The sequence below is a fragment of the Solea senegalensis genome, linkage group LG15 (assembly GCF_019176455.1).
Source record: "Solea senegalensis isolate Sse05_10M linkage group LG15, IFAPA_SoseM_1, whole genome shotgun sequence".
Taxonomy (NCBI): Eukaryota; Metazoa; Chordata; class Actinopteri; order Pleuronectiformes; family Soleidae; genus Solea; species Solea senegalensis.
The window spans coordinates 13,515,032-13,539,811 of NC_058035.1; the positions used below are offsets into that span (position 1 = coordinate 13,515,032).

A 24,780-nucleotide genomic window follows, 5' to 3' on the forward strand; every position below is an offset into this window, starting at 1 on the left:
ATACATTCAGGCTGATTTGAACAGATTATCTGGCCAAATTATCCTGTAGTATGAGGGAATATCAGACGCCATTTTAACGTCATTGGACTCATCAGAGTCTTGTAACAACAGTTTCATCTCTACAAATGCATTTGATATTCATCCATCCATCCATTTTCTATCGCTTTCTAGAAAAGAGAAAGGTTTCCTAAGACATAAGCCCTATTTGGACAGGTTTAGTTATACATGGGGAGGTGAAGTAATGTAATTTTACCACAGGACATCTGTAATATTAATGGTCATTTCGCACGGGATAAGAAATTTCTGTAAAACAACAATTGGGAGGGGTAAATCGGGTTAAATCTGTCCCAGGAGCCCTTTTACTGGGCACAGTCAAGGAGCTTCTGCTACAACCAGTTCCATGAAATCCCGCGTTGGGTGACCTCCCAGACAAAGCACATGTTCTGTCATCCCACCCAGTAACCCTGAAGGGCAAGGGGGAATAGCGAACCCGGTGATTGCCAATCCGGCACTAGCTACACGCAAACAACTTCAAACCGACTTCCCGGACACCATGTTGGTTCTCGATTTTATGCACCGTCGTCATGTGTGTACTACACTGCTTCTCGTTATACCGAAGTCTAAGCGGAAGCTCAGAGGGGAAAGAGCTTTTTCCATTGCCGGTCCCAAACTTTGGAACGTCCTCCCGCTCCACATCAGATAAGCCCCCCTCACTGTCCACAACTCATCTTAAAACCCATTTTTATTCCTTGGCTTTCAACTCAACATGAGACTCTGCTCTTGTTTTTAGTGTTTTATTGTTTTTATTTCTCTAATATTTTGATTGTTTTATTGTTTTTTATTGTTTAACATTCTTGTTGTTTTATTGTTTTTATTGTTTTAGTATTTTAGTATTTACTTTTTGTTTTATTTCTTTTCATGTACAGCACTTTGTCTCAGCTACGGCTGCTTAAAGCGCTTTATAAATAAAGTTGAGTTGAGTTATCATGTGAAGTGAAGACACGCATCAACATATCACCTCAATCCATGCTTGAAAATCCGTGGGAAAACTACTTGTAAACAGGAGATGATGGAATATTTACGTACATATTTACTGTTGGTCTATTTTTCATGGGATTTGCGTCACCTGGGGTAATTCCTCTGGACCTTTTTGCCCCAGGTAAAACTCGCTATAATGTTTACTGACATCGTGGCACATTCAGACAGGACTGAATCACAGAGAAGCTCTGGTAAGAATTAGTACTCTATCCCACCTCCCCATATAAATCTAATCCTGTTGGAATAGGGCTTTAGTTTTTAGTTTAGTCCAGTTTGCTGGTTGAAGCCAAATAGGAAACAAGAATATACTGAGGAGCCAGCAGGGGGCGAAAAAATAACTCAGTTTGAATGGAAGTCAATGGGAAAATGAGTCCGTTAACATTTTCTTGAGGATTTAATGGTCTCAATCATCAGTTTCAGGTCTTCTTCGACAGATTATGAGGTTAATTGTGTAAATTATTTTCATATTTAGAGGAAAATAGAGAGTAAAGAGCAGCACACAAGTGGACACCAGAGTAAATGACAGCTGAATGACAGTGGGAGTCCACGTCTGTGTACTTGTGTCTGCAAAAAATAACCCTCACATACTGCACTTGACCCATCCACAAATTGTGACCACATGCATTAGGAGCAACAGACAAACAAACACAAAAAAACTATAGGAGCAGTGAACACACACACACACATACCCAGAGCAGTGAAGTTTGTTAAACGGGGAGGAAAGTGCTGTTCCCATGGCTAGGAAACATTATGTCATGAATAAATCAAACACAAGCAGTGGCATATTAAAAAACAAACACAAACAGACGGATCTCACGTCTTCAGTCAACATGGAATAAAAGGATATACATAGCACTTAAGCCAGCGAACAAATACATTGTTTAGATTATGTGTTGACAATAACTCTACTAAATAATGAAATTACTTTGGAAATAATCCATGAAATGACACTGTCCCGTACGTGTAAAAGTCAAGTTTTCAGATGTGTGTGGACTGATGGTGTCAGAAATTCAACACATTAAGCAGAATGCCTGCAAGACGGCTTAGGCTATGTATGTCCCCAGGTACTCAACGTAACAATCTAATAAGCAAACGTCTTTTCAACACAATATGGAAATCAGAAGGATTCCAGGACAGAGAACAGAGATAAGACTTCGTCTCTCTCTCTCTCTCTCAGCTCAAAAGTGCACACATGCCTCCCCTCCACTAATACCACTGTTTTCTCTGCTAAATTCCCATGCTCACAAAACTGGCTCTCTTGGGACACATACATCAGGTTGCCATCAGTGTGGCTGGACGTTAAACTTTGTGTTCTGGTGATCGCGAAGACATCAGTACTCTGTGGAATCCCTGTTTTAAGGAGATATGAGAAAGCCAGATTATTTCCAGGTTTGCCTATTTTTAGATAAGTGAATATGGGCAGTGGAGAGATCGGGGTCAAAGGGCACATAACTTGCTTTCAGTCTGGAATTCCAACATAATTTTTTCCATTACCCAGAGTGCAGAAAGAGAGCAGTGTCAGTGTGTAGACGTCTTTATCAGCAGTATACACACACACGCGCGCACACACACATGCACACACACCTAAATTTCATTACCCTCCTTATGTTCCCCCTGTGGGATATCCTGCCTAGAACCAACAGTGTAGTATTTACAGACGCTCATGGAACACATTACCTGTGTTGTTATCTGAGCGCACACAGACCTCCACGCACACGGTATTTGTCCTGTTATATTTAGGGCCATTTCCACTTGCTCTCCCCTCAAGATTAGGAGGAGGAAAAGTGTTGCGGCCGCAGTAGATACAGGTGTCAGCTGGAAAATATTTGCAGGGGAAGTGGTGATGGTTTATCTTAAAGTACAGTTCTGAAGGAATGGCGTGTCAGCTTATTGTTTTATTTGCTGAGGGTCAGATTGGCCGACCGATTCTCCCCTTGTGTCTGTGCAATACAAGCAACCATGACGCTAAAAGTTCAAGCATCACCGGTTGAAACGACGAGAACATCAGCAACACATCAACATTATGTTTTTACAGCCTCTTACATTATTTATTATCCGTTTCCTGCTTTATTGTGTGCTCACATCCTTCTCTTGTTTCAGATAGATGCACATCCTGTTCTTGTTCTGTTTCCCACTGCTGTGATGTGAACCTGCCTCTCCCTGGTTATTTTCACCTGTGTTAACTCACTCACCCCAGTATTTAGTCACCACTCATCATTCACTCAGTGCCATTCCAGCAATCTTCCTTGGATAATTCTCCTATGACTAATTTAAAACCACCACAGTAAATAACTGTTGTTGTTATTATAATTATCATTATTATCATTATTATTATTATTTTGCCTGAACCTCTCTTGTCATGCTCACATGTCCTCACATGCACCTGTCAGTGAGTCATTACACATATTGGCTAATTTCTGGACAGTGCAAGCATAGCTGTTGTTCCACTTGCTTCCAGTCTCTTTACTATGCTAGTGGCTATTTCCGGCTAAATGTTTACAATAGACTAAAGATGAATTTGAAAAAGTACCAGAGGGAAGTACCAGAGGTGCAACTACTGTGGTGGCATTTAGCCACAGTTTTAACACAAGCTCCCCTAAGAATGTACAGTTTTTCTACTTAATTAACTTAATTCTTTTCAAATATGTCCAACAATACTGATGAAATTAAACTTTGTAAAAAACAGACCTTGTACAACAAAGAAAAAAAAGGTACAATCACCATTAGCTGTTACTGGTGCAATCACTAAAAACACATAAATCAGTCTGTAGACATTAGACCAATCTCCTTGTTCTACCAGGGTTGCCAGGTCTGGGCGATAAACCCATCACAATGACTGATCAAAGTCTGCACAATCTCAGGACGCTTCAATAACGCTGCAGATCATTCCAGCACATTTACATCTCCGGATAGTATTTGTGTGATTTGCTTGAAATCCAGTTCACGGACCAAAACATTTAACACATGGCAACACTTGAGCGTTCAGATTCCATGGTTCCACTGACCTAGAACATCTCACTCTTGGTAAGAAAGAAAATAAGTGTCCTTTCCAAAAAGTCAGTCAGAATTGCTCCACAAGTGGTCTAAGGACATTCAGGCCCCTTTCCCATCTGGCATTGGAATGTGTTTTCTGTGATCAGTTAACACCTCACCACATGCATTTACATGTGGTATTAGCGTGTGTCTCCAGTGTCCACATCAAGATCTGATTGCTATCTGATCACAGTCACCCCCCTTACGTCACCTCCCCGTCTTCTTCTGCGGACACTTCCAGAAAGTCTCGCTATTGCATGGACCATCATTGCACCGTCATCATATTTCCGCTCACATAGTTGTTGTGGATGGAACACTGGAGACATTTTGGAGACACATCTTTTCAATGTGGTCACATTGCGTCTCTGACCACTTCCTGACCTAGTTTGGCAGATTGAATAACGATCCGCCCCCTGGGTGTATTTACACCTGTACTTACAAGGGGTCAGGTGTTATCCGATTTTTTTTTGGTTTCAGAGGAACCAAAGTGGCAGGACGTTATTCCACGTTACTCAGGCGGAAGTATCGACAACACCGGCAAAATCTCTGTACTTCCTCTACTTTCCACTCGTCTTCACAACCCAGAATATGACACGACAACTGATGATGTCACAGTTCAAGAGGTTCCAGGTTCCAAACCTTCAGTTTTCAGTTTGAACACGCTGGCCTGTTCAAAATTAGGTTTGGGAACTGGAACTGGCATGTAGCGCTGCTGAAAAGTATTATTATCATTAGCTATTACAAGAAGAAGAAGAGGAGGAGATATTATAGTGACACTAGCATGTTCCATCTGTCCAGCAAGTTAGCTGTTAGCTAATTCAACAGAGCTAATCCTGTAAATGTTGTGTGTAAACACGTTTCCACAGCCAAATATTATTTTAAGACGTAACAGCATTTCTTTTCAAGCCAGACCTGCTAAGCCGCCATTTTACTCCCCTTGTTCCTGTCTTCCTCTTCCCCTGTCTCACATTTTCTGTCTCCTGCTGCTTAAGGACACTGCTTTCTTCTTCTTTTTTCAATGTAGGCTACTGAGTTTCCTGTGCCAGCGATGGGTATGTTCTGCAAAATTATTATCATTATCGAGTTTGGATAGTTTTCAAGGCCAGTCTGACCCACTTTTAATCAAATCTCTGTATACACACCAGTCTCACACACTGAAACTGATTTTTGAATATTATCGTCCTTGTCATATGTCTGAACAAAAAGATATGTAAAAGAATATCTTGTTACATAGGTCACGCCATTGACCGTAATTTTGACAGTCACTAAACCCTCCACCCCTCCAGCCCTCCACACCATCACCCTCCTGTTATCTCGGAACAACTGAACACCAACTAAATGTTGTGCTTAACCTTCACTGATTCCTTTACCTAATCTGTCCTTTTAGGAAAAGGAGCTAATTGGAGCTCTGTTATCCAGCGTGTCATATGCCTGCTCTGAGCTGTTGACATCAAAGTACCTTTAACTGGAGCGGGCTATTTATGGTCCCATGCAGGCTCTATCAAAACCATCAGGGGAGATCACATCATGCTGTGTGAAAAGCATGTCTGTAATTAGTGCATGATGATCTGTGAACCGTGTGGAGGAGTCATGTTGTGTTTCTGCCAGATGTTTGAATAGGAGAAGGTGACAGAAATCTGCACCACAGAGCCATTTTTTTCCACTGAATTTTCACCACTACAAATGTCAGCGACTTGATAATTTTGTTCACTTAAACTGGGGACACACTACTACTTTGCCTAATTTGACCCCCGATTCGCAGTCGGGCAGAGTCTGCACCAGTCAGCACTAGTTGGGGACAGTCGGCATGGCTAGATGGCACAGAAATATGTTAGTTTGTGAGGGGTAAAAACTTGAATAGGGAAGTATGTGAGGGTAATAGACCCGGCCCGACCTCAGTCGCAGATAATCAAACATTTTTTTCTCTGGATGCAATCAGGTATTGTGTACCCGACCCAACTACAAAAATGTGTTGCCCATGAAAAAGACTGGGTGGGACACAGCAAATAGTGTCAGAAGATGAAGAAACCAGTCGGTTATTGTGTACTCCAACTCTTTTCAAAATCGGCAATGACTGTAAAACTTGTGCAGTGTGTCCCCAGCTTTAGATTATTTGTGTTGTGTTGTGCCCAGTTCAGTCATATAAGCTTTGTGTTAGTAAATAGGTGAGAGATAATGCTGGATGGGCAGATGTTGGCAACACATGGGTTTTGTGATGCCAGGAAAAGGAGCACTATAATCTATCCTCAATCACAATAATCCATTGCACATGGGCTTTGTTTGTGGCTTTGTTTGGGAAAAATCCAGTCATGCAGTGCTTATGATTTTCAAGATCTTCCTGCCAAAAACTAAATAGGAAATATTCTGATCGAAAAAGTACATGTCCACCCTCGGCAAAGGACGTCTTAGTTCACGCATAGATGAACACGGAATGGAAACGGCAATTATTGTCTAAATCCCGGAGAACATGTTCGGAAATATGTGTCAGGTCAGGAGTTTTTCCAGCTGCTGGCCAATGGCTTTTGATTGAGCCTGGTTACTTCGATTAGAGAGATAGTTATCTGCTGTAACATATGGCCCAACTTCTTCTCAAGGTGAATTTTTAAGGTTTGTTTTACCTCAAAACTGCAGCGCTGTTGTTTGGGACATTTTCACAGCAGACAGCTGGGAAAGATTTGTTATATAAATGATGACTGCATTATGCTCGTGTATTCCAGTAAGACACAGTAGTATGACAATTACTTAACGACCAGTCTGCCCAAGACGAGCTATCGTTTATGTTATTATTTAAATCTATTTACACCTGTGCCCTATTCCAATTGAGACATTACTTTACATTACATGTCTTTTAGCGGACGCTTTTATCCAAAGCGACTTACAACAGACACGTCAAATGTGTGCTGTGAAAAAAGCCAAGGTCGCTCTGTCAGTGAACCACTGCGTCTACACTGAATTAGGTTTTTGTCTTGTGGGCAAGCTGTTTTCAAACTAAGCCGTTAACACACACATCATTAGGGAGCACTCTCGTTGCTCAGAGGTCTGAGGTGCCCAGTAATGATACATTAAACGTCACCTTTTAATAACAATGACTCAAATTGCGCTCTGATTTAATCAGGAAATGACTCTGTAATTTAGAACAAAACTGTTTTTAGGCCCTTTCCCTTTCATTTTGGTGTGCATACTAAAGAAAGAAAAAGAAGATTATTCCTTGACATTGAAGTTCATACTACGGATTTACTTAAAATAATAAGGAACATCAAATAAAATGGGATGGTATGTATAGAACCTGCTACAGTAACCTTTTTTTCTTCTGTTTAACTATCACGAGTGGATTAGGACGCACCCAAAATGCACTTGCTCCACTGGCATTTGGAGCATTTGCTTAGTGTTAAAATAGAGACCTTGGTGTAAATGCTTATTGGCAAAAAGCTTAACAATAATAATAATTCTAACGCCAACACTTCTTCTACTTTCCGTCTCTGTAACAGCACTTTGTAGGAAAACGAGAGAACGTTATGACAAACTGTTAGCATATATGAACTTTGTCACTAAACTTGTCTTACAACCTAATTATGGCTGGTTCATTCTAGACTGACGGGCCTAATCTCACTGTACTTCAGCAGACAAGTTTCATCTCTGTCCACTGTGGGAGTGAAATGAAAATGAATAAAGCTCTCAAAAAACAGACAGACTTAACAACACTATATTACTTTTGTTGGAGGTGCTGTCGCTCCACACCGACACCAGATTTGCTGTCTGTTAAATGTCACAGCGTTACACTTGCACTGCTGGGCCTGATTCTGTCAGTTTGAGTGACTGAGTCTCATTACGGCGCATGCTTCTGACAGTGTTCCTTCCAGCACACTAAAAAATTATCATGCAAGGACAGCTGTTTGAGGTGCAGACTGGGAATTACAAGTCAGTGACCCGTCGAAATGACACAAGCCTCTTCCACGGCAGACATTTGGACAGGTCAGAGTGGGAGAACCACAGGGGTAAATAGTCAAATAAGGATGTCTGTGTTCTTTGTCATGAAAGGTTTGAAAAGTCTTTTGTGACTGCTACTTGATTTTAAGAGACACTAAGAATGCAATTGTGATGAATCATGTGAAAAAGACAAAGCGCTCACTGTGAGGTAAATGGATAATGGAGGCCATGGTGTTTGAGACAGCACCAAGAGGCAACCCTGCACGAGTGGACAACATCTGCATTTCACCAATTTGAAGCAATGACAGCCTTCTTGATATGCACAGGCCTCACCAGGTCCCTGGAGGGGTAAATGGAGGAGTCTTCTGTTTGCTACAATCTGTAGTTAGATGGCACAAATTCATGCACACACTTGATTTTTAATGTCAATTATTTACAGTTATAACAAATTTCTGGCAACCACCTGAAATACCATTAAATGAACGCTGAGCCGTCACTGCAGCAACTCTGCTGTTGCTCAATATTTTAAAATTCTCAGCAAAACGTGTGTGTGTGTGTGTGTGTGTGTGGGTGCAAAGGAGTATGTGTGCTTCTGCTGCAGAGGATGCTCAACATTCGCTGTGTGAGCGATTTTTGTCTTTTGTAGAATTTGAAGGATCCTACATATTGTCAGCGAAAATGGCCTTGAAATTCAGCTTTTCAGGCATCTTTCTTGAGAATCACACATATAATAATATAAAAATAGCCTTATTTTCTCTGGTCATTCTACAGAACATAGGTCTTGGACACCATTATTTCTATATGACAGTCTTATATAAAGTACCTTAAAGGAATACTTGAGTAAAGGTACAAGTATCTTACCAGAAAATTACTTTTTTATAATATTACTTAAATAAAAGTCGTAAGTATCAAAATTAATTGTATGATATAAAATGCAATTAAGTTTTAGAAGTAAAAGTATTAAAAAAAAGTGAGGAGTTAGGATTGAGCCATGGTGCTCAGTGGTAGGGCAAGTTGTCTTTCAACTGGAAAGCTGGGGTTCAATTCCTGGCTCTGTGCTAGCCCATATGTGTCCCTGAGCAAGACACTTAACCCCATGTTGCAGCGTATGAACGGTTATGAACAATGGGTGAGACAAGGGGGATATAATTTAAGAGAGAAAATAAATTTAAAAAATGCAGTGTACCAGGAAAACTTTAAAAAGTATGTGTTTCAATCTTAGAGGTTTTAATTATGGAACAATCAAACAGATGAATTAAAGCAAACACATTTTACATAAATATAGGGATGAAGAACAGCAGTGTAATCCAAGATGGTGATGGGAATGGTCATGTTTAAAGTCAGACGTATTCTTGTGTTGTACTGAGAACATTAAGAACATTGTATAAAATACTGTAACTGTGTAAATATTTGGTGATGGGATAAAGTAGTCTATAAATTGAGCTGTGTGTAATAGGAATGGGGTGTAGGTACATATAAGTTTATACTTCTGCTTACTCCTTTTCAAACATGACGAGGGTTAGGGTTAGGTTTGTCATTGTAAATGTCACAAATGTGTTTGAAATGATAATAAAACAAACCATAATTGTCTATTTGGTAGTAATGAGTAAAACAAACAAAGATAGTTAGAGGAAATGTAGAGTGAAAGTTGCAAGAAATATAAGTAACAAACTACTTAAGTACAGTAACGAAGTATTTGTACTTCGTTATATTACAAACGTGTGTAATACATGGGCAGCACCGCTGTGTTTACGGTGCGCTGGCCCTTTAAGAGAGCCCCGCGTTGCCATTGGCACGGTGACGTCAGAGCAGTGAAGAACTCCAGCCTATCCTCTCTAAACAGAGAAGGCAATGGTCCTGGTGGAGAGTCCTGCTTTGAGAGGGAGACTTTTACCCTGCACTAAAGCCAGAGACACACTCCTAGCTGAAATGAAACAGAGACCTCAGGCGCTCGCTGTGGATTAAAACAGAAACTTTCAACGATGGCTCTGAAGGTGATAAAGTAGCAGGAGAAGCAGCCACGCTCGCCGCCGCCGCCGCCGCCAACGGACCTTCTACTGCAAAGCAACTCCTGCTAGATGCACGGACACTGCTGAGGAAAAAATATGCTCCAGCCGAGCCGCCTCAACCCCGGCTACAGTGGCACGTTCACCGCGTTGTAACCAGTTCCGTGAGACACTCGCCGGCTTGTGTTTGTCCTGTTTGTGTTTGTCACTGCCTCTTACCTGTGAAGTCCGCCGTTCAAGTCCCAGACCTACCTGCGAGGAGACAAGAGACAGTATGGCAGGGAAGCTGACAGCAGCGCAGGGAACAGGAATACTGCTGGTGACAGCCAACGTTGGATCTCTGTTCGAGGATGTGAGTTTGTCCATTGATGAATACTGTCCGTTCGCACTGATGTATGCGTGTGTGTGTGTTTTATTTTCTTCCTTATTCACGCTAGGATCATTCATGTACCTCCTCAGCTGGTCACGACTCGTGTGTGCGGTAGTCTCACCAAAACACCTATGCTCTCGTTTACCACATGGAGACACATGGTGTCTTTGCGTGTGAGGAGCTGTGTGTGTATGTACTCCACATTATGTCCTGACCCACTTTAAATCACATGTTCTCGTCTATGGCCCCACTGATAACTGTAAAACAGCAGCAGTTCACCTTTGCAGTGAGTGTACAAACACCCAGCTGTTTGGGAAGCTGCTCGTGTGCATCAAGGTGAATTGACTGTGGAATTGTTTTTTTTTCCCTTGGAAAGACAGACCACGTGACACTTCAGTCAGTATCTTTGTTTGCAGCTGTTGCCATCACTGTGACATTAGTTTGAGCTGTTTGGTTGAAAAGGTTATCTCAGAAAATCTCAAAGATAATTGAATATTTCGAACTTCATTATGAGACCGAAGTCTTGCTAAAGAGCTACATGTTTTAGGAAGAACACAAGTCATTTGTGTCATTTCTCAAAGTGTCTTTGAACAGTGTTTATATTGATACACTGAACTTTTGCGACATTGCTATTGAAAATCATGTCACCATAATGATCGTTATTGTCAGTGCGTGAAGTGGGAACTTCACGGTGTCACTAAATCAATAAACACTTAATTATGAAAATCCTCCATAAGTAAAAGATACAAGAACATGTTTGGAATGTTCTCAACTTCTATTTATTTAAATATCCATTCCATATTATATTAGTTTGCATGTTGTCCCTGTGTGTGCATGGGTTTTCTCCAGTTTCCTCCCACAGGTCGAAAACATGCAGATTTGGGGATTAGGCAAATTGGACACTGTAAATTGACCGTAGGTTTGAGTGTTAGAGTGAATAGTTGTTTGTCTCTATGTGTGGTCCTGTGATGGACTGGTAACCTGTCCAGGGTGTAACCCGCCTTTCCCCTATGTCTCATGTGGAGGATAGTGTGGTAGAAGATGGATGGACAATGATTTTAACTTCAAGCACAGAGACCATTTTATTGGCTGTCCTGCAGGACACAAATGCGTCAAGTCAGTGGTTATATCTAAACATTAGTGAAAAACACTTGCATACTGTAGATATTGTTGATGGTCTTTTGGCTTCTCCCTTTATGGGTCGCCACAGTGGATCATCCGCCTGATGGATATTGTTCTTGTTTAACAATAAAATAAAAACCTGAAATAAACTGTAGACATCTTTTGCGAGAATGGGTGACCGTGTCGTTGTGAACCCTGAGAAATGATTATTGGGGGGCATAATAGTAGTGCCTGTACCGGACAGTCCTGCCCCACTTCAAACACTGGTTATTGTTGTAACCACCTGTTGTCATTTTAACACTTATTCATGTTAGGTCCTCTCTCCTGTGTTGCACAGAAGGAGAAATAGGGCATTTCCTAAAGTAGAGCGGCATGAAGCCTAGTTTATACTGACTACAGCATGCCTGGTGTGGGGGTAGCACACACCATGAATGACATAATTGCAAGAGTTCTGAAAGTTGTTGCTGCGCTTGTTTATGCCCCTGTGAATTTTTGTTACTACGTCCCGTCAGCTTGCATAGTTGATGCTCCAGAAAGGCTGAGCAGATTTGCCATTAGAAATCCATTCACATTTGTGATCCGCGTCAGCATTCTGTGTGTGTGTGTGTGTGTGTGTGTGTGTGTGTGTGTTCTCCTTTCACATGCTTATCTAGTGGGAACAGTTTCTTGATAGGTGTTTGCCCTCATGTGTATGTCCTTGTAGTCTGACGTCCTCACATAATCCCAAGCAAATGTCCATGGTTACTGTCTTCTTTGTTGACCAAAAGAGGAGCGTGCCGCCAACTGGACTGGAAAGTGGTATGCTATATAGAGCATGCACAGACTCAGTCTGTATGGGTGCTCGTGTTCCTCCGAGTAGGGTCCTCTGCACAATTCCATGTCTGACACGCAGACATGGAATTTATGACCCAGTGTGACCTTTACAATCAGCTCTACAAGTCCACAGTGACCATGTGCTGAATTCTTTGAGAGGACATTAATGGAGTCATTTCCCAAGTCAGACAAGAAAGAAGTCAAATGTAAGTTGTATCAAACACTATTTGAGGCACAGGGGAGACTTTAACTTTTACTCAGGTGCTTGGAAACACATCTCCAAATGGGTAAATAAAAAGAAGGTTCCAGTTTAACTGGTTTGCTTATTTTTCTAAAGTCGCTTCAAATAAAATTCACATCTCATTATCCTCAGCTAGTACTGTGGCAGGCACTCAGTCAAGTGTAAACACTGCATTGCTGGTACCTGACAGTAGAAATATTCAGAGTTGGCGTGTTTCCACCAAGTGGAAAGGTTTGGTACGATATGCATATTTTTGCCTTAACCATTTGGGAATAGTACCAAAATAACTGGCCCCAACTGTTCAATTTTTTGGTACGCTCTAATTAGGGTGCCAGGTTAATGATGTGGAAGAGTACGGGTGGAGCTAGAGCTGATTGGACGACAGAAAAGCGTCACTCCCCTGCGACCGGTGTTGCTTCAATGCCTGCAGTTTATTCTCATACAATCTTTAACATCTTACTGACACAAAAAGCCACAAACTGAGCAGAAAAAAATAGCCTTTCCATTGTTTGTCTGTTGTGTCGTGCTCGATGCTGTCGGCACACTGGTACAATGTCACGCTCCGTATCTCGCTGACACGGCCATCGGGCACTGTGCACACCGCGCCTACCAAGTAAAGGTACTGTTGAGGGCTTTAACATGCCACTGTACCATACTGCACCAAAACCGAACTGTACCATGATGGAAACACAGCTCTAATGTAACTTCGCCCATGACTACATGCACCTAAAACAGATGTTAATCCAATGAAAATCTCCACAATGAGTTCCTACTCGTCCACAGACTAGCTCTCTTACACACCGCCTCGTGTATTGAAGCACACTGATGTAACTCTGTGCCCGCTTGTACATTTTAGAGGACCAGCACCATTCCGATATTTCCTATAAATAAAGTCAATCGCTTGCTTGAGCAAGAACCTCAATGCTTGGTGTATGAAAAAAAAGTTTGTGTCAGGCCTCTTCACAAGTTTCTCTAGCGTAATGCATGACCATTATCCTGTATCGTAGCTTGGTACATAGTGGCACTAAACAATACTGTAACTGTTCCAATTATATGCTTGCAGCTCAAACACTTTGTGTCAGTTTCAGTGTTGTGTCAACAGAGTTTCTCCCTCGTCCTTGCTCCTCCTCCCCGTCTCACCCGTGTGAAGTGCAGACCGAGGAGCAGTCTCCCTCGCTGGAGTAAGCCTATAAATAGCCTCTTTCATACGCGCACCACACTATGGGTGTTTTGTGGATTTTTCTTTTTCACTCCACCAGACATCTGACAGACGGAGCCAAAATGCACTTAAGAACATGTTTCCCTCGATGAGTGGGTGTGTTGGTCATACTTGAGGCTATTTATAATGTGCAGCATGTTGGCCCCCCTGTGTGATGCGTTGATGTGTTGAATGAATTTTCTGTGAACCGAGTTTAACGCAGATTCCACTTTTAGACCCTTTGAGGATGAGATGATTGTGTGCTATATTTACGTAGCCTGACTCAGATCCAACAGGATGCAACATGATTTGCAGCAGGACATCTGAAGTTGGTGGTATCTCGTTGAGCTTGATTCCCCCCGGCTCAGATTGCAAAGGCAGATTCATTAAAGTATTCATTGTCTCGTGCTCCACAGAGTCAACACATGGATACAAACAACCATTCACACCTATGGTTAATTTAGAATGTCCATTTAACCTCTGCATGTTTTTTGCAGAGAAAATGTACTCACACACAAGGAGAACATGCAAACTCCTTTTTCGGGCTGTGTGGCAAACCCGGGTCTCCTTGTCGCATGGCAAAAGTTCTAACCACTACTACCCATGTGGCCGAATGGCAAATTCATATGTTCAAAAAATCTGAATTTGTATTTTAAGAAGACAAGACTTTGCTCTCTTGGTCTGGTATGACCAGTAGCTTATAGTGGCTAATGTTAGCAAAGAAGAAACCTAAGACAGAGAAAATCTAAAAACCCTGAGATTAGTGTTGCCGACTCTTCTCAATGATATCTTCTAATGATGTGCTCCACTTAAGCATTATTGGAACTAACCATTAGTCGCAGCACTGCCAGCTGTTACATGAGCTCGCTTTGATGCTGCATTTTTTACATGAACCCGAGATATCGCCAACATGAAAGAACTAAATAACTTTATAACCTTTATTTATACAGGTTTTCCCATTGAGACACTGGATCTCATTTTCAAGCCTTACACTTGGTGCCCAAATACTTTTTACCAGCTGAGTTTAAGTTGAATTTTATATACAAAGTATTATTCAGACAATCCTAGCTTTTAAATGTCATGAGTTCTTTGTGTTAGGTGATGAAGAAACTCGAAATAGATCATGGAACATTTCTCAGTTGCTATGTTGATGTAGAGCAGTTCAAATCCTTCTACTGGACACTGTTATTATTAAATAAACTATTAAGTCACACAGTGCTCTAGTCCAACATGCTGTCTAACTGTTTAATATTTTCTGTTTTTGAAAAAAAAAAAACCGCTCACACTATCTGTCCTGGTTTCTAGCACTGTGCCATATTCAAATGAAAAATAGTAGCTGTTTTGGAGATGCTCTCTTGTGGCCTGTTTATGATGGAGATGGATGATGGATGCTGGTCCTTCAGGAGATTTGGATTTTCTCCGTCTTCAGCTCTCAGTCATTGTTTGAACAACATCTAAGGCAGAGGAATAGCAACCATCCCTAAGCTTAAGTCATTTGCCAATGGTGCTCTGAGTCATCCTCGGTGAATCCAATTATGACGGCAAACATTGGTTTCTCTCGTGTTTAGAGCGGTCATCAAAAGTTGACCTTTATTTACTTATTGGTGAGTCTCGCGCCGTCTGTTTTTAAAGAAAACCGGCACCCCACCCTACACCCTCCAGCAGAAGGCTAGATTGTGTGTTTAGTGTTTTATCTCTGCAATGAATTTACTTGCCGGTTTTAATCAGGCTAACCTGGCAAGTTAGCTGTAACTGCAAGTCAACAAGAGTGACAGTCATGGATTTTGAGTTTTTCAGATCGACCTAAAAAACCAGTGGAGTGGACTGTTAGTGGATGCAAATATGACTTATTATTCTATTTATTCTGTAAACTAACCGTAAAGAACTGAGCAGCTGTTTCTCGGTGAGCCCTCCAGCTAACTGACAGAAAATCATTCATGAAGTTAAACAATGTTTACTGCACTGCTTCATGCATTTACAGAACATTTGTGAGAGTAACAATATTATTAGCTAGAGGTACATGTGACATTTTTCACACACAGTATCAATGTGCACTGTAATTGCTTTCCGAGTTGTAAAGGGCTGGCTTTTCTCATCGAGGATCTAAAATGATCTTTGACACCACTAGTCCTGATGATGGATGGTGATGTCGCTATATATATACTAACCCTAACCCTACACAGTGTCTCTACTCCCCAGGGTGTTTTTTTCTTAACCTGAAGAAACTCTCATGGGTCGTACTTGGGATTCGTGATCCAAAGTTAGGGAAGGGAATTAAGATTTTATTGATACCAGTGCCATTTCTGATTCTGCGCATCGGTCTGATTCCAATTAAATTTCAACCCGATTTACTCTGCCAACAAAAGTAGGCCTACAGCCAGGAGAAGTAAAACAATCTAGAAACGTAATGGGAAAATGGCATACATGTGAGGCAGGCATGGGAAACCTCCTCTATGTAACCTCTGTTTTTACTTACTGCACTTACCACAGGCCAAGAATCTGACTGGGGGGGGCATGAGATGATGTTGATGTTGATGCCCACTGAAGAGCTCACATGCAGTGAATTGGTTAGATTTAACAATTTACTAATGTCTCTTTTGATACGTCGTTAAACACTAGATAGTTGTCTGTACACACTAAAACCTCTGTAATCTCTTCATAGATGCTCCAGTTACCTAATTTAGACAGATTTGGGGCCAGGAATTACTTTTGATTTTCCAGTGAAAGAGAGCGCTTTAATCTACCTAGGCGGCTCTTTATCTACCTGGGCGGGATGTTTGTGCATGGGAAATGCTGATTAGGGTTTTGTCAAAGGAAAACTCTGATAGGGTTGCCTGTGTGATACTAATCTTATTATAACAGGATATTTGCCTGTAACGGATGTGTTGCTCGGTTGGGATGCCGCATCAAATAACTGGCATGACTGCAATCTAAACTTGTGATGCGTAAAAACAGTGGTGTTTCCACCCACTGGAAAAATACACAGACACAGAAAATGACACAGTTACAAAAACACACGGATAAAAGGAATCTGACAAGCAAAAAACAAACAAACGGTTGTGTCCTCTGTGTTCAGGTGCTTTTACACACACCTCTCAGCAGGTGTGTCTCTTTCCGCAAACAGGCGGGGAAGAGTCAGCAGGATCTAAGTGTGAATCAAAGCTCCACTACTGAAATTTCAACAATTGGAAAAATAGAACTGGTGTTTGTCAGTGTTAAAGGAGACATATTATACCCTATTTCTCCAAGTTAAAATAGTTCCCTGGTGTCCTAATGAACATGTCTGTGACATGCTTTGGTCAAAATACCATAAGGATGAAGCACCATAGCAGTTCAATAACCCTGCCAAAACCGCCCCTTCAGAATGCTCGGTTATGTGCATGGTCCCTTTATATGCAAATGAGACACAGGCAAACACACGCCCATTTCTTCCATGGGGTTTCTGATTTGTCCTTTTTACCGAGCTCACTTGCTCAGATCCTGTTCCCTCCGCTTCATTCCTCTCCCCCTCCCTCCACTAGTTCTCTGACAATATCAACATGGCAGCGTGCGCAGAAAACAGCGAGAGTGCCGTCACAGGAAGAGACGTCCTACACAAGGATCAAGCCGAACAGTGCCGAACTGTAAATCAGTTAAAAACACTGAGGGACAGCACCGCTGATCGCCAGCAGCGAGCTGCATAAACTGCCGCTGTATGTGACTGTATCAGACTGAGTCTGTGCACCGGTCATGGAGGACGTACTGAACAAATATTTTTAATTAGGACGTGTCAGAATGGTCAGTTATGAGCTCTATGTGACCTTTTCTTAACAATGTGTGTGTTTGTACGTCGGTGAAATACGGACACTGACTAAATACGGCGACCACTGGCCGCAGTCTGATGCGAAGTGGTGTGAACACACGTTTGCTGACTTTATCCGGCACATTAGCTTCATATATAAAATCCTCTGTAAAACACTGTGCTCCACTGTGCAGCCACCAACAGCACACTTGTCCCTCCGCGTTGACATAATACCGCTCTTCCTCACAGGGAATTCAACATTGTGTGTTTTATCGCCTATACTTACACTAAGGGGGACCACGAAAACGTGACTGAGTATTCTTTTTCCACACTTTGGCGACTGGTAGGACCTCCAGAGTCCCAAATAAAAGTATTAAAATGATTAAAAAGTTGATTTTGCATAATATGTCCCCTTTAATATTGTGGTGGAGGTGAGAAATAAATTACAAATTGGGTTCCACTTCCACTGGGGGTTGCCAGCACAGCTTTACAGCAACGATATAAACGGAACATTCCATTTTTGATTGAGGGATGTAACGGCATGAGAATTTCCTTCCTAAAATATGTTCAAAATGTTGATAAAACACTGGTATATTGAGATAATTTCAATGTGTTTTTCGTATTACATGTATTATAATTACAAGACACTGCAAAATAAACATTAAATACAGAGAAAAAGACATCGAAACCCACGTATAACATGACAGTCATTATAATCATATTATAAAATAAATGATACAAATGCATGTAAGCAAATCCAAATGTTCAAGTAAGTTTTACATATGTAAAAATGACACAAAATACATAAGTCCAATGAACAGCACTGTGTGCGTATGTTCGCTCCCTCCCTCATCCCCTCAGACGGGATGCATGCATCTCTGTTCAGTTCAGATTAAAGTGTAAAAATGTCAGCATATTAACTTTGTGTAGTTTGAGCAGGGATCTGGTCGGAGAGACGATGTGTCCGCTGGCACTGAACAGTCTCAGAGGTTGTATGTGATGGACCAGCAGACTCTCTCTGTGGGGGAAAAAAAGGAATAGGAGTCATTGTTGCTTAATAATAAAGGTGCAAAACTCACAATTTAGATGTTTGAGAAACAGGTTGGATCATTTTTTTTAGATCTAAACATAAAGGATTATTGTTAAATTAAGTAAAAAAAAATACTCTATTTTGGCACTTAATTCTACATAGGCTTTAATTCTACACGTCTTCCCTCCACCATGTCTTCTTCACTACAACGCAAAGCACGATACTGTCGGCACGGCGTGGTTACCGTGGTACTTAGCACTATGGCAACCTTCACTATCAAGTATTTTACCATGGTTTACGGTGTTCTTAGTAATTAATTAGTCAATTCTGCAACAAGCCTGTTACACCGACCTGAAGATAAGACCGAAGTCGATGATGCTCCATTAGTTGAATGCTGGAAAACGTCTCGCAGTATTATGCGCACATGTTCATGTCAAGCATGTTATGAAAGTGCTGATTGTTGTCCTTTCAGTGCTGCTTTGTTTAAACAGGTGGACATTGTGCTGGCGAGACTGGGGTTTCACCATTAACCGCACTGCGATGCCTGATTTTGTTTTGAGGTTTATGACCAAAGCTTAATGTAGTCTGAAGGGCTGCACAGACCTATGCAAATATTTCCATCAGTGATTGCTACAGAATATATTTAATTCATGGCAGTAGCAGCCTGACTTTATACAGACTAGAATATGAAAGGGAAATTCTCAAGTGACAGTTAACTTTGACACAAACGGGGCACTATATACATATAGGAGTGTAACTTAAAAACAAAACAAAAAGAGAAGTCATTCACGGGTTAGTTGTGGGAAACACACGACTATTATGCTTCACAAGTTGGAATCCAGATGATTATAACAAAACATTGACCTTATCTGTCCGTGTTAGCAGGCTTTCAATTGTTGCTCCCTCTTGTGCAGTGTGAACTGAAGTGAATCAACACAAGCTTTTCCACTGTGGTTCAGTCCAGATAAAACAAACTATAGGTGTGACATGAGTGCCCTCGTCCATTTCGTGACGTCATGTGTTGCTCTGCTTGTCTGGGTTACGGTGAAACGATGTGATCATGTTACCCTCGTGATGGTGCCTGCGTTCTCCTCGGATGCTCTCGTTACAGTAAACACTGGTCGCTCGCTGTGGTATTCATTTGATTACAAACACACTTTTGATTACACACGCCTTTTCTGTGCCAAAACCAAGATGACCGCCTTGCGGTGCGGTGGATTATTATAAATACCACCTCTCTCGTGGATTCGATCCGCCAACTTGCTCTTTCATCATTTCACTCACGCCGCCTGTTTCTCCACCTTCAGTTGTCCACTGACAGCTCATCAGCTCAGACGATCGCAGTGTGGACCCCACTGGGTTGGTTTATTTACATCTCTAAAGATAGAACGGAGTGTTTCCTCAAACCTGGAAGCTGTGCTCACACACACACACACGCTGCTCCAAGTGTTTTGTTATCGGCAGCAATTTTGCTGTAAATGTGTGCTTGTGTGGTTATGTAATGTGAAAGATGTGTTTTGTTTTGTTTCGGCAGTAGTCTTATCCCTTTGCATCACTGAGGTTAAATTGTATTTTCATGTGTGAACATGTGAGGATGTCACTGCAGGCAGCATACACACTGGAAACTATATTTAGCTTTTAGTCACATGGCTGATGGTAGTGAATTCCCTTTGAATAATGTAATTGAGCTTTCAGGGTGTGTATTTATAGTGTTGGTGGAGCAAATGTGTGCCCCCACGAGTGATGCTGTGTTGATAAGAGGCTGTAATAGAAGAAGCCAACAATGTAGGAACAGTTGTATTCTCAATATCACGTCCTCACTCCGTCCACCTCCTCATGTTTTAGCTCAGGGTTTTATGGGGAGCAGAATCTCTGACTAAATACTTCATCTGACAGCTTGGCTTTGTGTGTATTCCTCTGCCAAAGTCTGTTCCAGCGTGTTGCTGCAGGAGTGGAAAAGTTTATGAAAGAAAAGATCAGAAGATGCTATTTTGGTGTTCTCCCTGCTCTGCCCTCCTCCATCCTGTCATAACACGGAATTGGAAATCCAAGAGGAAAAGACGTCGGAAACATTTGAATGTTGCCACAGACAAGTATAACATATTGCCCACCAGTATGTTGCATCCTATAGAGGCAGTTTTCTACCTCGTAACTCCATTTAATTAAATGAATGAACAGTATCTGTAAAACCTTACCAATTTTTGTATTCAAATATGGATTTTTTTTCCCCCTTTTTTCCCATTTATATACTTTTTCCCATATATACACCAATTATCAAGGTATGAAAGTGCATTGCGGAGTTACATATACCTATATATGAGTGCTGGGCAGAATATAGGTTCATATTTCTTTTTTATAGTACACATTTTTCATATACTGCAAGACCTGTGTTTGAAAAACAACATGGTGCAGTGTTAAATTGGGGACCCTTTTCACTGCAGCACACAGGCTACTGGCTTGGCTGAAGAAGTAACTGTGGTACTAACTGCAGCAGTTTATTAAAACACTAGAGAGTACTTGGACTACCAAGACTGTATGCAGTTAGTATGTACATATATACAATAAACTTTTGGAAGTGCAGGCATGTTATTGCTTGGTGTTATGTGATTGTGTTGAAGTATTTCGAGAAAGCCCCACAGCTATAGGCTTTTCTGCACACAACCTTCCCAGCTTGTCACTCAGGGGTGAATGTTGATGGCCCACTGGGATGATTTTGTTTTTCCCTTTTGCAAAGGGGATTTTCTATCTTAACACACAACCTGTAGCAGCCATGTCGGAATGTGTGCCAGACTTGTTTCGACTGGCTGTCGGTCAGTAATAATAGCTCTCGCAAACTATCACAAAAAAGCAGGTTCATGCAAAAGAAGATTGTTGTTTCTTTTAATGTTATATGTAATGTAATATGTTTAATGTAATAACTTGAGGGCCACATGGTTGGTGTAGTGGTTAGCACTATTGCCTTTGCAGCAAGAAGATCCAGGTTCTTGACCTGGATCAAAGGCCTTTCTGCATGGAGTTTGCATGTTCTCCCTGTGTGTGTGTGTGTGTGTGTGGGGTTCTGTGGGTTCTGCGGTTTGCTCCCGCGGTCCACTTTGCCTAATCCCCACATTTTTGGGATTAGGCAAATCAAACTCTAAATTGACAGTAGATGTGAGTGTGAGAGTGGATGGTTGTGTGTGTGTGTCAGGGGCCCATGACCCTTGTGTGGACATCCTTTTCCTTTGGATACTTTTCGGTACTTCTTCGTTCCACCAGTAAGTTTCCTTGACTTCTTTCCTCTCTCCAGAGTATACCCCACACCACCTTATTGACCGCAACTTCTAAGAGCCTGCCTGTCTTTGTTCATAACTAAAAGGCTTGTTTTTCCCCCATTTTTCAATTTTTGATTCACAATGGTGAAAATGGGACAAAGGTAAATAGATTGATAAGGTAGGGAGTGTTCACGTTGAGCAAAGAAAGCTTGGGTTATCTTGGATTAGATAGTTATAGAGGGACACACCCACACACAGACTACTTTTTTTTTCTATATATAAAACATCACATATAGGAGTAAAATGAAACAAACACAATGAAAGACTTCTGACTTCTCAGTCAGAAGTCAGTCAGGGTTTCTTCTTGAGTTTTGTCATGTGCTGCATGTTTGCTCAGTTTCCTTTATGTATTATTTCAGTCACCATTCACATTGAGGAGATCATTGTCACCTCTGGCAACTGTTGCGTCAGCCACAGTTTTTTTTGTTGTTTTTTTTGTTTTTGAACAAGAATCATCAAAGTCAAACTCAAAAGACGGGAGATATGTAGGACCTTTTTAAAGTAATTCTTAAGTGTATTATTTTATTCACAGTTCTTTTTGTTGACATTGGTGGTGTGAGATTCAGATAAACACTCACTGGCACCCACCGTATTTAATAAGAGAGTAAATTAGCTTTAACCGGGTTACTTCAACGCAGTTTTGACATATATAGTGTGGGCATCACAGTAACCTGGTTAAAAACAGAATGTTCATAAAAATCTAGGGCTGATGAGTTATGACTGCCAGACCCGCAGACTAATATCTGTTACCATCTCCACTTTGCTGGCAGTTGATTAATCGGCAAGGATCAGCAAATAACATTTTAGACATGTATTCTTTTATTTAGTAGTTGATGGTTGGACTTAAAGCTACCATCTTAGACAATAGACAAAAGAATGAATCCGTTAATCTAAAAAAAAAAAAAAAATCATTAGATTGATCAATAGTTAATAAAATAATTGTGACTTGCAAAGAGCAGTTACATGAAGGAAGTCCTAATGTCTCCAGATGGGAAACACACAAAGCTACAGTATACCTCCATGTCCAGACATGCTTTGTATGTGAGGTGTGTACTAATTGAGGAAAAATGGTTTTTATCGGCCCAGGTTTTGCTGTCGCATGGACGTCATGACCTTTCTCCTCTACTCACATAATGGTGGTGTGGAAAGTTCACAGCTTCTTGCTGACTTATTTTTGTTTAAAATAGTTTGGATGCCGTGCTTTGGGGCTTTGTTATGGATCCAAAGTTTGTTTGGAACAAAAGTGAAGCTTTTTATTTTTCTCACATTTTAATAGAGAGATTGTTGCATCATTTGCAGAAAGACTTTTACGTTGTTGTTTTGCCGTTTTCACCAGTGGGACATGAATGTGTAGGTATTTGTACCTGGAAATCTGTGCACAGTTTATGTGCAGTATTAAAGCTTGTGTCAGCACTGTTTATCAGAGGACTTTGGCTCACTTTCATCTTGTAAACTCAAAGTGTGTGTGTGTGTGTTTTCAAAAGAGCATGCTTAGCAACAGCAGTCTGTCTACTTACATTTTCATTTACGGTCAACTTGACTTTTGACTTGTTTGCGAGCTGTTGAGGCGACGTTGGTTTCAAAAAATCTCGCCGTGTTTGTCAAAGTCACACCGTCGCATTAACACGTGGACATAGTTTTCTCTGAGCGGCTCAGTCTGCTTAAGGAGAGACACAAATTGAAAGATTGCAGAAGTGCTTATACCTCTTTTGTCTCCGCAGAAGCCAATTTTTTTTAAATGCAAGATCTGTGGCTCACCGCTTGTTTTGTTGATGAGTAAACTGTGAAATTACATTCATCATAGTTGCACTGATAGAAGACGCTGTGTGCAAGATTTGCGTTTGCAGCTATTAATTATCTTGTCTTGGCAAACACTCTATGTGCTTTGTCATTTAGCACTGAAACACATCCATCAGCACCTTTTATGCTGTGTTTTTCTATCACACGCCACTGCCAGCATCTTTGGAATCTGTGAAGTTTGGCGCACACTAGAGGGTTTTCAAATCGGACTTGATTTTAAAGAGATGGGAGATCCACAGACCAGATCTATTCAAATCAGCCTGAAATCGACAGGCACCTATGATTGTCGGTATTGTCAGATCGGGACCACAATCTGGCCTTGTGTGGGGCAGGCTTAAAGACAAGTAAGTAAGTTATCACCGGTGCGTAACTTTTCATTGCAGCAAAAATCATAAAGTTTAACGAAAGCAGCCAAGCATTCATTAGTGAAATTCAGGTTAAAAACACCTGCTTTTAAGCTTTTAATTCTGAAGATACTATTAGTATGGTTAACGTTAGTCATTTTTCCAGAAGCTGAGAAAACAACATCCAACGTTTCTTGGTCTTGAGAAGCTGCAGCATATATTTACAGACACATAGCAGCACATACTCTTCAATTACTGTCATACCGACGACTTACTGCAAGCAGTGTTCTCTACTCTGCTCTCATTCACTGCTCCACCATCACTCTTCTTGGTTGTTATGCACTACTTTGTTCCCCCGAAGGAGCTTTTTCACGTTACCTTTTACGGAGACTGAGGAGAGGAACTTGGAGGACTTCATGGTAGACATGCTCACACAGTGTGCGACTACCAAGTGGCAATCATTAGCACGTTGATATTAATGACTGTGTGACATTTTGGCCGTGCTCAATAATTCAGCAGGTGCACTACTGAGGAATGAATGTAAGGGTAACACTGGGTTTTCATACCTCAAGTCTTGCTCAAATTTTATGAATGTACCAAGGTCATTAGTAAGTGGACAGAAGCCAGCTGCTGCGGTCTTTCCATAATGCTAAGCTAACTAGCTGCTGGTTACTGGTCTCATACTTAAACAGTCATTAGTGGGATAATTATCAAACTTATACAAGCAGATGGATAGGATTTGACACCCATGTGCATGTGCGTGTGT

General features: G+C 41.2%; 1 protein-coding gene across 2 annotated transcripts in view; it reads left to right on the top strand.

The window, feature by feature from the left end:
- The first annotated feature begins 9,812 nt into the window (after positions 1-9,812).
- The window catches only part of LOC122781674 (inositol polyphosphate-5-phosphatase A), a 129,526-nt gene continuing 114,558 nt past the window's right edge, over positions 9,813-24,780 (top strand). For both annotated transcript variants that reach the window (XM_044045589.1, XM_044045588.1), the window contains exon 1: positions 9,813-10,356. In XM_044045589.1, coding sequence (XP_043901524.1) covers positions 10,279-10,356 — 78 coding nt within the window. In that variant the 5' untranslated portion in view covers positions 9,813-10,278. The remainder of the gene's footprint in view (positions 10,357-24,780) is intronic.